This window comes from Mobula hypostoma, chromosome 10, assembly GCF_963921235.1.
Source record: "Mobula hypostoma chromosome 10, sMobHyp1.1, whole genome shotgun sequence".
In the NCBI taxonomy this organism is placed as follows: domain Eukaryota; kingdom Metazoa; phylum Chordata; class Chondrichthyes; order Myliobatiformes; family Myliobatidae; genus Mobula; species Mobula hypostoma.
The window spans coordinates 123,493,852-123,508,920 of record NC_086106.1 but is presented as its reverse complement, the minus strand read 5'-3'; the positions used below and the strand labels follow the sequence as shown (position 1 = coordinate 123,508,920).

Genomic DNA, 15,069 nt, shown 5'->3' with positions numbered 1-15,069 from the left:
TCAGGAACAGTTATTACCCCTCAACCTTCAGACTCTTGAACCACAGGGGATAACCACTTAACTTCACTTGCCCCATCATTGAAATGTTCCCACAACCTTTGGATTCACTTTCAAGGACTCTTCTTCTCCTGCTCTCGATATTTATTGCTTATTTATTTCCCCCCCCCCTTTCTTTTTGTATTTGTATAGTTTGCCTTTGTTAGACTGGTTGTCTACCCATTGGTGCAGTCTTTCATTGATTCTATTGTAATTATTGAATTTATTGAGTATGCCTGCAAGATAATGAATCTCAGGGTTGTATATAGTGATATATATATGTATCTAGATAATAATTTTACTTTGAACTTTACTTTAGGTTGATGAATTTTCACCAGAACTGCCTGATACAAACTGGAAAGTCTGGCTATCTGAAATAGTTGAGTTCAGTGTTAAATTCTGAAGATTACAATGTTGTCAGCTGGATGCTGAGTTGCTGCTCTTTGTGTGAAATAAGCAGGCTGATAATTAGCATTCAATTAGCACAGAAATAGGCCAACCAACTAACCATCTGGTTCACCAAATCAGGTTGAAGGCTTGGGAACTGAACTGTGCAAATGTGAAGGATTGGGAACTGAACGCTGTAAAGACAGACAAGGGACTTCGGAGTTCATGAATTCAATATCAAAATGGACATTACAAGAAAAATAATTGAGATTAGCTTTTTCAGATGGCATATAAAGGAAAATGAGGTAAAATAAAGGAAAAAAGGAAAAAGGAAATTAAAAACTTTTACAGTTCTATCATTTCCAAGGAATGAACTGAATGTTAATTTATAAGTTTCATTCCAACATAATGAATAAGGAACTCATTCCATTGCTTTGTTCATTGTTCTAGAACATAGAACATAGAACAGTACAGTATAGGAACAGGGCCTTTAGCCCACAGTATTGTGCTTTACCAATTAAATTAGCAATCAACTGGCCAACTAAACTAATCACTTCTGCCTACACAATGTCCATATTCCTTTATTTTCATGTGACTATCTAAACGTCTCCTAAAAGTCCCTAATATTTCTGCCTCTACCACCAAACCAGGAAGCACATTCCAGGTACCCATCACTCTCTGTGTAAAATGTTTGCCTCTCACACCTCCTTTGAAATTGTCCCCTCCCAGGCACACCCTCTGGTATTACACCTTTCAACCCTGGGGGAAAAAAGATACGGTTTACTCTATCTATGCTTCACATAATCTTATAAAGTAACTTCTGTCAGCTCTCCCCTCACCTCCACTGCTCCAGAGAAAACAAACCAGGTTTGTCCAGTGGGGTTTTCAACAGGATGATCTGCATGATTAGCCAACACGCCTTGGGCTGCAGCCTCACAATAAAGAGAAATCGCTACAGAACTGAGATGAGGGGCAATTTCTTCAGCTCAGGGGTAGAGAACCTGAGGAATTCGTTGCCAAGGAGGGCTGAGGAGGGTGTATTTAAGGGAGAAACTAATAGGTTCTTGATTGGTAAGGATGGGAAAGGTTATGAGGAGGAGGCCAAAGATGGGGATGAGAAAACAAAATTTAACCAAGACCGTTTACTCTTTTCCATGGATGCTGCCTGGCCTGCTGAGTTCCTCCAGCATATTGCGTGTATTACTTTGATTTCCAGTATCGGCAGATTTTCTTTTGTTTAGCCATGAATGAATGGTGCACCAGAATCGATCGACTAAAAGGCCATATTCTGCTACTGTATCTTTTCAGTTTATGACCATAAATAATTAAAGTGGTAATGGCTACATCCAAAGCATTGCTTAATTTAAGTCTCCTGGATATTAAAGTTCTAAAGCCAAGGAAGACCTCCCCCTCAAGATCAGCGAGTTTTCCCCCACCACCCAACGGATCAGTGGGATCGAAGGTCCATATGGGCAGGAGATACAAGTGAAGTGACCCCCAGATACATCAGTTGGTAAACCCAGAGTTTGGGAGGACAATTTCAGCAATCCCTTGGATTGATATCAAAGATCAAAGCCTGAAAGTCAATCGGAAGTATGGAATTTGAGGCCCGATGGCTGAAGCCTTTGAGTCCACTGGGGAAGTCGGAGGCATTTGTCTGCTATTCCATGTCTCCAATGGAGGCTAGAGGTCCGGCCTGCCCTGGGGTTAGAGGGTTAGAGGAGTGAGTGAGAGAGAGAGAGAGAGTGTGTGTGTGTGCGTGTGTGTGTGTGTGTGTGTGTGTGTGTGTTGGTTGTTAATGCAACCAGCGCATTTCACTGAATAAGACCATAAAAGTTAGGAGCAGAATTAGGCCATTCAGCCCATCTTCTCTGCTATTCCTCCATGGCTGATTTATTATCCCTCTCAACCCCATCCTTCTGCCTTCTACCCATAACTTTTGACACCCTGACTAATTAAGAAATTATCAACCTCCACTTTAAACATACACAATGACTTGGCCTCCACAGTCGTCTGTGGCAATGAATTCCAGAATCACCACCCTGTGGCTAAAGAAACTCCTCTTCATATATTTCAATGTATGTGTGAATAATAAATTAATCTGACTGGGAAATGACATTAAATGGAGATTCTCAGAGATCGTGGGATGACCATGCAAACAAAGTACCCCTTACTCCTCAGGATGTTTGAAAGCATCTCATTCTGCCAACTTCCAATTCTAATGAAGTGGGTAAACATGACAGCTAACTTGTGCACAAACATCAAATTACATGAATGACAACTTAATCTGTTTTTAATGATACTGATCGAAGGAGAGACATTAGTCAGAGCACTGAAATGATTCCGATGCCTACAATGCAGAACTTCCTCAGCAGTGCTCTGAAGAGACAGGCTAAATTATACGCTCCAGAACTGGACGGCGTGAGATGTTAAAGCTTCTGAGTCAGATGTGTGAATGTTACCAAATGAGTCAACCTGATATTTCAGTGATTATGTAATGTTGTGATTATACAAAACTTTGGAGAGTGATCAGGGGAATCACGTGACATAAAAGGGCCAGAGTGAACCATTATAAAATCACGTCTGAACCTTTAACCCGTGAACTGTCTAAAATAATTCCAGATTACAGCTGATTTTGGCACCGATGTGACTGGAAGCAGTGCCAACTAATTGAGAACATAATCAATCTCAGTCACGAAGCACCCTATAGGAAATTTGTAAGTCCTTGTTGACATGAAAAATCTCTCGTGATGAAGGTCACCTTGAGATAAAATAAAACTACTGACGATGCAAGAAGATGGGAGGATAGCAAGTAGAGGAAAAGCTACAGGCTAAATTATTTTTAAATGCTTTATTATCTTCCAGTCTCCTGCTCCTCAGCAGCAGTTCTGGATACAAAAGTCCAATCTTAGTAAAGATAAGATGTCATTAACTCCAAAGCGCTGAATCCTAGCAATCTGAAATCTTTAACTTGGATTTAATAGGAAGGCTCATTGAAAAGGTCAGCGGCCACTTTATTAGGTATCTATTGTAGCATATAAAATGGCCACAGTGTATGTTCATGGTCTTCTGCTGCTATAGCCCAATCACTTCAAGGTTTAACATGTGTGCATTCTAAGATGCTCTTCTGTATACCACTGTTGTAACCTGCGGCTATCTGTGTTACTGTCACCTTCCAGTATGGTCATTCTTCTCTGACCTCACTCATAACAAGGTGTTTTTGCCCACAGAACTGTCTCTCACTGGATGTTGTTTGTTTTTCACACCATTTTCTCTAAACTCAAGAGAGACTGTTGTGGTTGAAAATCCCAGATCAGCAGTTTCTGAGACACTCAAACCACCCTCTCTGGCACCAACAATCATTCCACAGTCAAAGTCACTTAGATCACATTTATTCCCCATTCAAATGTTTCGTCTAAACAGCAACTGCATATTTTGACCATGTCTGCAAGCTTTAATGCAATGAGTTGCTGACACATGATTGGTTAATCACTTATTTACATTAATGAGCACCCGATAAAATGGCCACTGAGGAACATTCATTTTAGATGGCCCAATTCTGATCCTAGGCCTTATGATCATATGATATGGACTGAACACAGAAATTGGGACTAGCTAGGTTGACAATGCAATTTGCATGAACTCATTGGGCCAAAGGGCCTGTATCCAATCTATATTGTTCTATGTCTCTATGCACAGTGATCACTTATTTAATCGGTCAAAAACAATAGGATTACTTAATGCCTGTTGATGTTGATTACATTTATATAATTTGGAATATTCAATTACAATTTATTCGATATAACATATCTTTATGAATATATTGATTTATCTTTATTTATATAGCACCTTTCATACATTAAGATGCAGGCTTAAAGTGTTTACATAGATTGAAATTTATTTATTTATTGAATTACAGTGCGGAACAAGCCTGTTCAACCCTTCGAGCCACACTGCCCAGCAACCCTTGATTTAACACTAATCACAGGACAATTTACAATGACCAATTAACATCTTTGGACAGTGGGAGAAAGCCAGAGCACCTGAAGGAAACACATATGGTTACAGGGAGAACGTACAAACTCCTTCCAGACAGTGGAAATTGAACCTGAATCACTGGTACTGTAAAGCACTGGAAACACTAACATACATCTCAAAAAAATTGGAAAGGTACAATAAAGCTTCTTTGATAAGTTATGTAAATTCTCTATGGGCTTTTATTACATATTGCGTAAAAAGTATGACACAATCTTTTATAATACACCAAGTGAAATGTGATTGAACAAATAAAAAGTTACATCAGATTAGTGATATGAATACAAGTGTTACGCTGTTCACATAGTGACATGATTTACGATCCATCATTTTCCTGCTTTGACCAGTACTTGATTGCATAGTTGTAGCATCCAATTTTCCCTTCAGGTTTTGATTTTCCTTTTTCTCTCTCTCACCATACCTTGGCTTTTGTTGGTGCATTTTACCATTTTATACAAACTGACACTGCGGCTTGAGTTGACTTATCCAAATCAGATGCAACACTATTGATTGACACACTGGTTTGTTTTGTAAGACCTGGCATTTCAACACTGTTGAATACCAGGAACCAATTCAAGTCTGTAATGCATCAGCGATCTCAAATCACAAGTCATGACTTGGATCCTCTGCATACATACTAAAAATAACGTGCAAGTTCTCTGGCTAGGAAGGCTTATCAAAGCTAAATTATCTCCTGTAGATGACAATTGGCAAATTTCTGTTATGCCAGTTTGTTTTTTTTATATACAACAAATATTTGAGATATATTAATCCTGAATTTTGAGAATGCTTCTTTTTTCCAAATCATTTATTTCCTTCAAGATTAGGGCAACGTTGTACCGTAACTCCTGGAACTTGGCAACAGGGACCTGGAAATAAGAAAAGTGTGAGAAATAAGGAAGTGGACATACTTGCTCGATAGTTCTGTATCATAAGTAAGTAAAGGCAAGCTGTCATATAATGAAATTTCCAGCATTTTCTGGCATTTTTGGATTTCTAGAAGTTTTGAAATTTTACGGAAAAGCCGACAAAAAGTGGTGCACATTGTCCAGTCCATCACAAGAAAAGCACTCCCCACCATTGAGCACATTTACCAGGATACAAAGATTCAAACTACATTTATTATCAAAGTATGTATGCAATATACAACCTGAATTTTGTCTTTCCGCAGACAGCCACAAAACAAAGAAACACCATGGAACCCATTCAAAGTAAACATCAAACACCCAACGCGCAATGTAAGAACAAATTGTGCAAACAGCAAAAAACGAGAAAGAAACCAACCCATAGTATATAAAACATCAAACCACAGAGTTGTTGAAACAGTATAGGTATGTTCCATTTAGTTCAGTTTAGTTCAATTGAGTGTGGTGGTTCAGTTTAGTTCAATTTAACACTGATTTGATTTAAGCGTCTTGCCACAGAAAGCAGCATCCAGCATCAAGAACTCCCTTCATCCAAGCCATGCTCTCTTCTGGCTGCTGTCATCGGGAAGGAGGTACAGCCGATTTAGGTCCACACCACTAGGTTCAGGAACAGTTATTATCCTACAACCAGCAGGGCCCTGAAACAGCGTGAATATCTTCACTCACTTCAACAGTGAACTGATTTCACAACATATGGACTCACCTTCAAGGACTCTGTAACTCATGTAATACATCCCATTCCCATTCTGACATGTCTATCCACGGCCTCTTCTACTGTAAATTCCACATCCCATTCCCATTCTGACATGTCTACCCACGGCCTCCTCTACTGTAAATTCCACATCCCATTCCCATTCTGACATGTCTATCCACGGCCTCCTCTGCTAAGATGAAGCTACACTTAGGTTGGAGGAACAACACCTTATATTCCGTCTGGGTAGCCTCCAACCTGATGGCATGAACATCGACTTCTCTAACTTCCGCTAATGCCCCACCTCCCCTTCGTACCCCATCTGTTACTTATTTTTATACACACATTCTTTCTCTCACTCTCCTTTGTCCCTCTGAATATACCCCTTGCCCATCCTGTGGGTCCCCCCCTCCCACCCCCCCCGCCCTCCTTGTCTTTCTTCCCGGACCTCCTGTCCCATGATCCTCTCGTATCCCTTTTGCCTATCACCTGTCCAGCTCTTGGCTCCATCCCTCCCCCTCCTGTCTTCTCCTATCATTTTGGATCTCCCCCTCCCCCTCCAACTTTCAAATCCCTTACTCACTCTTCCTTCAGTTAGTCCTGACGAAGGGTCTCGGCCTGAAACGTCGACTGCACCTCTTCCTAGAGATGCTGCCTGGCCTGCTGCGTTCACCAGCAACTTTTATGTGTGTAACTCATGTTCTTAGTATTTTTAATTTATTTTGTTTTTGCATATTGGTTGTTTATCAGCCTTTGTGTGTAGTTTTTCATTGATTCACAAAATGAGATTTCCACTATTTTCTGATTTTATTTTTGGATTTCTAGTACTTTTATAATGACAGATCTTCCCTAAAACCTCTTGTCCTGAGTTATCTCCAAAACTAAAGAACTGAGACATACAAACTAGCAGATTAGCCAGCATCTATGGAGAGGAATGTATAGTTGACGTTTCAGGCCAAGACCCTTCAGCAGGACTGAAGATTTAAACTTCTTTAGGGTAGGCATCCCTTGAAGAGACTTCGCAATGGAGCAGCAAATCATAAACACGAAAGATTCTGCAGATGCTGGAAATCCAGAGCATGAAACACAAAATACAGGAGGAACTCAGCAGCTTAGGCAGTATCTATGGAAAGGAATTAACTGTTGACGTTCCATATAAAGATTTAAACTTCTTCAGGGTAGGCATACCTTGAAAAGACCCATCCCCAAACCAGTTTCGTTGAACAGTTTCTGTGAAGGAAAGGAATTGTCAACGTTTTAGATTGAAACCCTGAATCAGGACTTAAGACCATAAGCTATAGGAGCAGAATTTGGCCCATCAGGTCTGCTCTGCCATTTCTTCATGGCTGATCCAATTTTTCTCTCAGCCCCAATCTTTGCCTTCTCCCCGTAGCCCTTCATGTCCTGACCAACACCTATCAACCTCTGCCTTAAGCATACATAAAAAGACCTGTCCTCCACAGCTGCCTGTGGCAAAGAATTCCACAGATTCACCACTCTCTGGCTAAAGAAATTCCTCCTCAACTCCATTCTAAAAGGACACCCCTCTATTCTGTGTCCTCTGGTCTTAGACTCTCCCACCATCGAAAACATCCTCTCCACATCCACTCTATGCTTTATATAGTTTCAACATTTCTAGTCCTCTTGAAATTAATACTAATATTGCATTTGCCTTCCTCACCACAGACTCAACCTGCAAGTAAACCTTTAGGGAATCCTGCACAAGGACTTCCAAGTCCGTTTGCACCTCAGTTTTTTTGTATATTCTCTCCATTTTGAAAATAGTCATTTTTCATTTTTACTACCAAAGTGCATGATCATACACTCCCTGACATCAGGGTTTCAACCCAAAATGTTAACAGTTCCTTTTGCCACAAGGGGCACAGCAGCATAGCAGTTATCTTAACACCATTACAGTGACAGCAATCTGGGTTGAATTCCCGCTGCTGTCTGTAAGGCATTTGTATGTTCTCCCCGTGACTGCGTGGGTTTCCTCCAGGTGCTCCGGTTTCCTCCAGGTGCTCCAGTTTCCTCCCATATTGCAAAGACATATGGGTTAGTAGCTTAATTGGTCACATGAATGTAATCAGGCAGTGTGGCTTCATTGGGCCAGTAGGACCTGTTACCATGCTGTATCTCTAAACAGAAAGAACTAAATAAACTGGTAAAGATGGTGCCTGTGAACCACAGCGACGTTCTGTGGTCTGCGGAAAACACTTCTAAATATGCTTTTAAAGATACCTCTTTTGAATTACTATCACTGCAATCTGCAACATGTAATTTATTTATTTATTATTTTTCTTTCTTTCTTTTTCTAATTCCACAGTTTGTTCTCTTCTGCACTCTGGTTGGGCGTCCAAGTTGGGCAGTCTTTCATTGATTCTGTTATAATTTATTAAATATACCCGGAAGAAAATGAATCTCAGGGTTGTATAAGGTGACATATATGTACCTTGATAATAGATATCAGGAGACTTGAACAGGCGGCAGGCCATTGCTCTGGAAATAAAACAGAGGAATGACCCAGTAGAAGTGACTCAATGAAATTATTTTTTTTTGAGCAGAAGATTAGAGCCAGATCATTAAATTGATATCATCATAAATATATCCTGCAGGGGAGTTAGGAGAAATCCCTTGACCCAGACAATGATCAGCGTGTTGTGCTCACTAAAGCATATACCATGTATGCTTTTAAATATAACTGAGATAAACATGTGGGAGAACAAAGCTTTTGTTAATAGAGTTAGGCTGAGTAAAATGGAGCAACCATTCATGTGGATGGCTGATGTCAACAGTGTTCAGAATCAGAAGCACGTTTAATTTCACCAGCATACGTTGTGAAATTTGTTGTTTTGCGGCAGCAGTGAATCTGTTAAATTAAATAAGTTGCCCAAAGCTAGTAGTGAGGTCGTGTTCATGGGTTCAATGTCCAATCAGAAATCTAATAATGGAGGGGAAGAAGCTATTCCTGAATCACTGAGTGTGTGCCTTCAGGCTCCTGTACCTCCTTCCTGATGGTAGCAATGAGAAGAGGGCAAGTCCTGGTTGCTGGGAGTCCTTAATGATGGACGCCACCTTTTTGAGGCTGATCCTTGAAGATCTACTTCAATATTCTACTGTATGCAAGTCCAGTGGCCACGTTATAAGGTCAACAGTCTTCTGCTGCTGTATCACCACTCACTTCAAAGTTCCGATGTATTGTGAGCTCAGAGGTGCTCGTCCGCACACCACTGTTGTAACACGTGGTTATTTCAGTTACTGTCACCTTCCTGCCACATTGACAAGTCTGACCATTCTCCTCCGACTTCTCTCACTAACAAGGTGCGTTTGCCACAGTACTGCTGCCCACTGGATATTATTTTTGTTTTTCACACCATTCTCTGTGAACGCTAGAGATCATTGTGCATGAAAATTCTGGCAGATCAGCAGTTTCTAAGATACTCAAACCACCCCACCTGGCAACAGCAGTCATTCCATGGTCAAAGTCACTTAGATCATATTTAATCCCCATTCTGAACCATATCTTCATGTTTTTATGCATTGAGTTGCTACCAGGTCATTGGCTGATTGAATATCTGCATTAACATGGTGAACAGGTGTACCTCATAAACTGAGTGTACCTTTAGCATGCAAATTTTCAATAAAATCACGTTGAAGAAATAGGAGGTATGGGGATTCTTTTAGCCTAAAGAAAAAATTTTCTATTCAATCAACTCCCAGCTTCTATGTCTCAACAACAGCACAAAGGAGCACACTTGGAAAATGCTACCAAAACATTTTGATTAATCTTTATGTTGGGGACGACAGGAGTAAATGGCCCTAGACTGCCTGTGCACTTGAAGCGGAGAGTAAGCGGTTGCCTGTTGAATTTACAAACACAAGACATTCTGCGGATGCTGGAAATCCAGAGCCTAAAGAAAAAATTTTCTATTCAATCAACTCCCAGCTTCTATGTCTCAACAACAGCACAAAGGAGCACACTTGGAAAATGCTACCAAAACATTTTGATTAATCTTTATGTTGGGGACGACAGGAGTAAATGGCCCTAGACTGCCTGTGCACTTGAAGCGGAGAGTAAGCGGTTGCCTGTTGAATTTACAAACACAAGACATTCTGCGGATGCTGGAAATCCAGAGTAACACACACAAAATGCTGGAAGATCTCAGTAGTCAGGCAGTATCTATGGAAAGGAATAAAGTGTCGACGTTTCAGGCCGAGAGCTTGACCTGCCGATGCCACGTATATTCCACGTTTGCTGTGACAGACGTAAAAATGACAGGTGATGGTCTTGATGAAGGGTCTCAGCCTGAAACTCCTTTTCATAGATGCCTCCTGAACCGCTGAGTTCCTCCTGCATTTGTGTGTGTGGCCTGTTGAATTTGCTCTGTCGATAAAGGAATTTTCACATTTCCATCTATCCCTCTCATTGATTTTGAACTTCACAGATCTCAGAGATGAAGTCTTTGAAGAACAACTATGCAATGCTCAATAAACCTTTAGTAAGTGTGAGGACTCAAGGACCGTTTGCAGAAAAATGTGTAAAATGGAGATTGAGCCAATCTTTATGCAGAGAAATTCTGTGGAAAAGAATCAGCAGGTAGGCAGCTTTAATGACTGATGAGGAGCCAGGAACAGGAGTTATATTCATCTCCAAGACCGGTGGTTTGGATGTTGAGGAGCATGTGTTACACTTACAATTGAGTCAGACGACTCCCTGAGCTCCTGATAACTGCAGGAGCCCAATGTAGCGTTACTCCAGCTCACTAGGAAGAAACTAAACCTGTTCAGCTTGCAAAGCTGTGATCCTTTAAATCTATGATAATATCTTATTTATAGTTTATTTTCCTCAGATGACAGATATGATCAATTGTTCAACGTGGTGACTAAATCTTAGCTGATAAGATCTACAAGAAATATATTCAGATTCAGATTTATTTATCACATACACATCAACACATCCCAATGAAATGCATCGCTTGCGTTAACAACCAACACAACCCAAGGACATTGTTCCCTCTAAGCTACGCAGGTGTGCAGTTACGCAGTAACTGAAATGCTTCTGCGCACATAGCCTTTGTTGCTGCACAGTTGGAATTGGGTGCAGCTAGAAAAAGTTTACAAAACTTGATTTTCTTTGTTGTACTGTATTTCATTACAGACATCAATTAATAAATAAAATGAAAAGTGTGTGACTTTTAAATTTTCATTCGAAACATTCATAGCATGCACATTACAAAAACAAAGCATTTAAAGTGCCACACTGTTTTCAGGCCGTGTGAAAATCTCCTTCTCAGAGCAATGGTTGGTCCATACGGGTGTAAAAGAATATTAGAAGGAACAATGACTAAAGATGTGCTGGGGGCAGCCCGTAAGTTTTGGCACACATTCCAGTGCCAACGTAGCATGCCCACCATGTATAAGGATGGATAATATTAATGATGACGAAGCAATAAATAGAATGCCATTCACCACTGTTGTCCAAGACCACAAGAAATCCTGGAGAATTGTGGACGCAGACCAACCTCCCATCCTGCACTAGTCACTCTTGTTTCTCTCCTCTCCTGTTGAACAGAAGTTACAAAAACCGGACAGCACTTACCACCAGGCTCAGGATAGCTTCTATTCTGCTAATATTAGACTCTTTGATGAGCTAACATATGAATTCTTGATCATCCATTCTTCCTTGACATGGTTCCTGCACATTATCAGTCTGATTGCACTGCACTCTCTGTAACAACATTATTCTACAGTCTGTTTATCTTACCACCGCAGATCAGAGGGCACAGCCTCAGAATACAAGGACCTCCCTTTAGAACAGCGATGAGGAGGAATTTCTTTAGCCAAAGGGTGGTGAATCTGTGGAATTCATTGTCACAAACGCCTGTGGAAATCAAGTTATTGTGTATATTTAAAGGGGAGGGTGATGGGTATTTGATTAGTCAGGGCATCAAAGGTTACGGGGAAAATGGGGTCAAAAAGGACAATAAATCAGCCATGTTGGAACGGCAGAGCTGACTCAACAGGCCGAATGGCCTAATTCTGCTCCTTTCACTAATGGTCTTGATGTACTTACGTATCGCATGCAAACAAAAGCTTTTCACTGTATTTCGTACTGATCCAAAAAATAAACCAACACCAGTGTGTAAAGTTGCAGACTGTCCCCAGCACATCCATGGACTGCAGTGGTCATTGACGCAAACGGTGTATTTCACTGTATGTCTACATATGACAAATAAAGTAATTTGGTTTAATCTGAAGACCATTTAACTGGTCTTCACATGTGCTGAAGGTGTAAATTGGTTTATTATTGTCACATGTATTGAGCTTCAGATTATTTCATCACATCAGTGCATTGAAATAAGAATAACGTTTTATAAGTGCAGGGTAGACAGACAATAAGGTGTAAGATTATAATGGGGTAGATTGTGAGGTCAAGAATATATCTTATCCTACTAATGGACTATTCAACAGTCTTACTTAACAAATTCTATAGATGCGTGGTGGAGAGTATATTGACTGGTTTAACCACATCCTGGTATGGAAACATCAATGCCTTTCAATGGAAATTCCTACGAAAAGTAATGGATGTGGCCCAGTCCATCATGGGTAAAGCCGTCCCCATCACTGTGCACATCTACACAGAGCACTGTCACAGGAAAGCAGCATCCATCATCTGGAACTCCCACCACCCAGTTCATGCTCTCTTCTCACTGCTGCCATCAGGAAGAAGGTACAGGAGCCTCAGGATTCACACCATCATGTTCAGGAACAGTTACTACCCCTCAACTATCAGGCTCCTGAACCAAAGGGATAACTTCACTCACCTCATCGCTGAAATGTTCCCACAGCCTATAGACTCACTTTCAAGGACTCTTTGGCTCATGTTCACAATATTTATTACTTACGTATTTACTATTATTATTCCTTTCTTTTTGTATTCGCACAGTTTGTTCTCTTTTGTACACTGGTTAAAGTTCCAAGTTGGTCCAGTCTTTCACTGATTCTTTATTTACTGAATATGCCTGCAAGAAAATGAATCTCAGGATTGTATATGGTGACATATATGTACCTCAATATTAAATTTACTTTGAACTTTATTACAGCAGTTCCTTAAGCTTGATGGTGGTTGTTCTTCATATCCGACAATGCCAGGAAATCTGGGCAAAAGAATTTACAAAGTGGAAAAGTCACTGAGACAATTCCACTCTCTTGACCTCAGAAGTGTGGGTCCAGTGGTATGACTAGTCATCACAAATGGGGTCCTCCTTGGTTGCAGTGGATGACCATGACTTTGCTATGCTTCGTCATGCTCCTCACTACACACCGAGTGTTGCAGAAACACCTTCCTGCCGTTTGGAACTCACTGTGGATCCCATCTGCCCAGCTTGCCAGAACTGAGTTCACATGCTAGGACTGACATGCCCCTATCCCATCAGGGTGTGAAGTTTGCCGGCCACCCTCACGTGGTTTAGCCCACCTGTGGAAGCACTGTACAAGGGTGTAGCCGCCTTCGCATGCAGACAGCTACTTGAAGCCACTGATGAGAGCTGAGTGTCTGGTGGGGACCAAAGGTGACTGAGCTGTCCCAGATTGGACATGAAAAGCCCCTTCACCAGATTGGAAATGACAAGTCTCAATGAGCTTGGGGGGAAATATTTAAAGTTAAAACAAATGTGGAGATACCAATACTAAAAGACATGGAGGAAATACTTTTGTTAGGACTCATTCAATACTAGATTAATTTGGCCAACTATTAACGCTTGATGCTCCCCAGAGACTTATAAGAAAAATGGAAGGTGGTTCTGAGGAAAATTCCAAGAACTTTTACTTTAAAAGTAATAGCCAGTCCTTCATCAGTCTTTGAAATTATAGCTTCAGGGAAGAGATTAGTGTACAACATGCTGCATATCAGGAGTTTGGAGCAACACTGAGGCACAGGGAAAACCAGATGCCAAGGATATTAAGAAGAGAAAGATCAAAGGTTCAAAGGTACAATTTAATGTCAGAGAAATGTATACAATATACATCCTGAAATGCTTTGCTTCGCAACCATCCACAAAAACAGAGCAGTGCCCCAAAGAATGAATGACTGTTAAATGTTAGCACCCCGAAGTCCACCTCAGCTCCCCACTTCCATGCGTAAGCAGCAGCAAGCAACAATCCCCCCTCCCCCCACCTGCAAAAAAAGCACTGGCACTGCCAACAAGCACTCAAGCGTGAGCAAAGCAATAGCAAAGACACAGACAACAGGAATTCTGCAGATGCTGGAAATTCAAGCAACACACATCAAAGTTGCTGGTGAACGCAGCAGGCCAGGCAGCATCTATAGGAAGAGGCGCAGTCGACGTTCAGGGATCGCTCCCTACACAACTCCCTTGTCCATTCGTCCCCCCCATCCCTCCCCACTGATCTCCCTCCTGGCACTTATCCGTGTAAGCGGAACAAGTGCTACACATGCCCTTACACTTCCTCCCTTACCACCATTCAGGGCCCCAAACAGTCCTTCCAGGTGAGGCATCACTTCACCTGTGAGTCGACTGGGGTGATATACTGCGTCCGGTGCTCCCGATGTGGCCTTTTATATATTGGTGAGACCCGACGCAGACTGGGAGACCGCTTTGCTGAACATCTACGCTCTGTCCGCCAGAGAAAGCAGGATCTCCCAGTGGCCACACATTTTAATTCCACATCCCATTCCCATTCTGACATGTCTATCCACGGCCTCCTCTACTGTAAAGATGAAGCCACACTCAGGTTGGAGGAACAACACCTTATATTCCGTCTGGGTAGCCTCCAACCTGATGGCATGAACATTGACTTCTCTAACTTCCGCTAGGCCCCACCTCCCCCTCGTACCCCAGCTGTTACTCATTTTTATGCACACATTCTTTCTCTCACTCTCCTTTTTCTCCCTCTGTCCCTCTGAATATACCTCTTGCCCATCCTCTGGGTCACCACCCCCCCCCATCTTTCTTCCCGGACCTCCTGTCCCAT

The 15,069-nt window shown here is 41.5% G+C and overlaps 1 protein-coding gene across 1 annotated transcript in view; it reads right to left on the bottom strand.

Moving 5' to 3' along the window:
* Window positions 1-3,406: 3,406 nt before the first annotated feature.
* commd5 (COMM domain containing 5) overlaps window positions 3,407-15,069 on the bottom strand; it is a 60,628-nt gene continuing 48,965 nt past the window's right edge. The window contains exon 8 of the mRNA XM_063061461.1: window positions 3,407-5,327. Within this exon, the coding sequence (XP_062917531.1) occupies window positions 5,226-5,327 (102 nt within the window). The 3' untranslated portion in view covers window positions 3,407-5,225. The remainder of the gene's footprint in view (window positions 5,328-15,069) is intronic.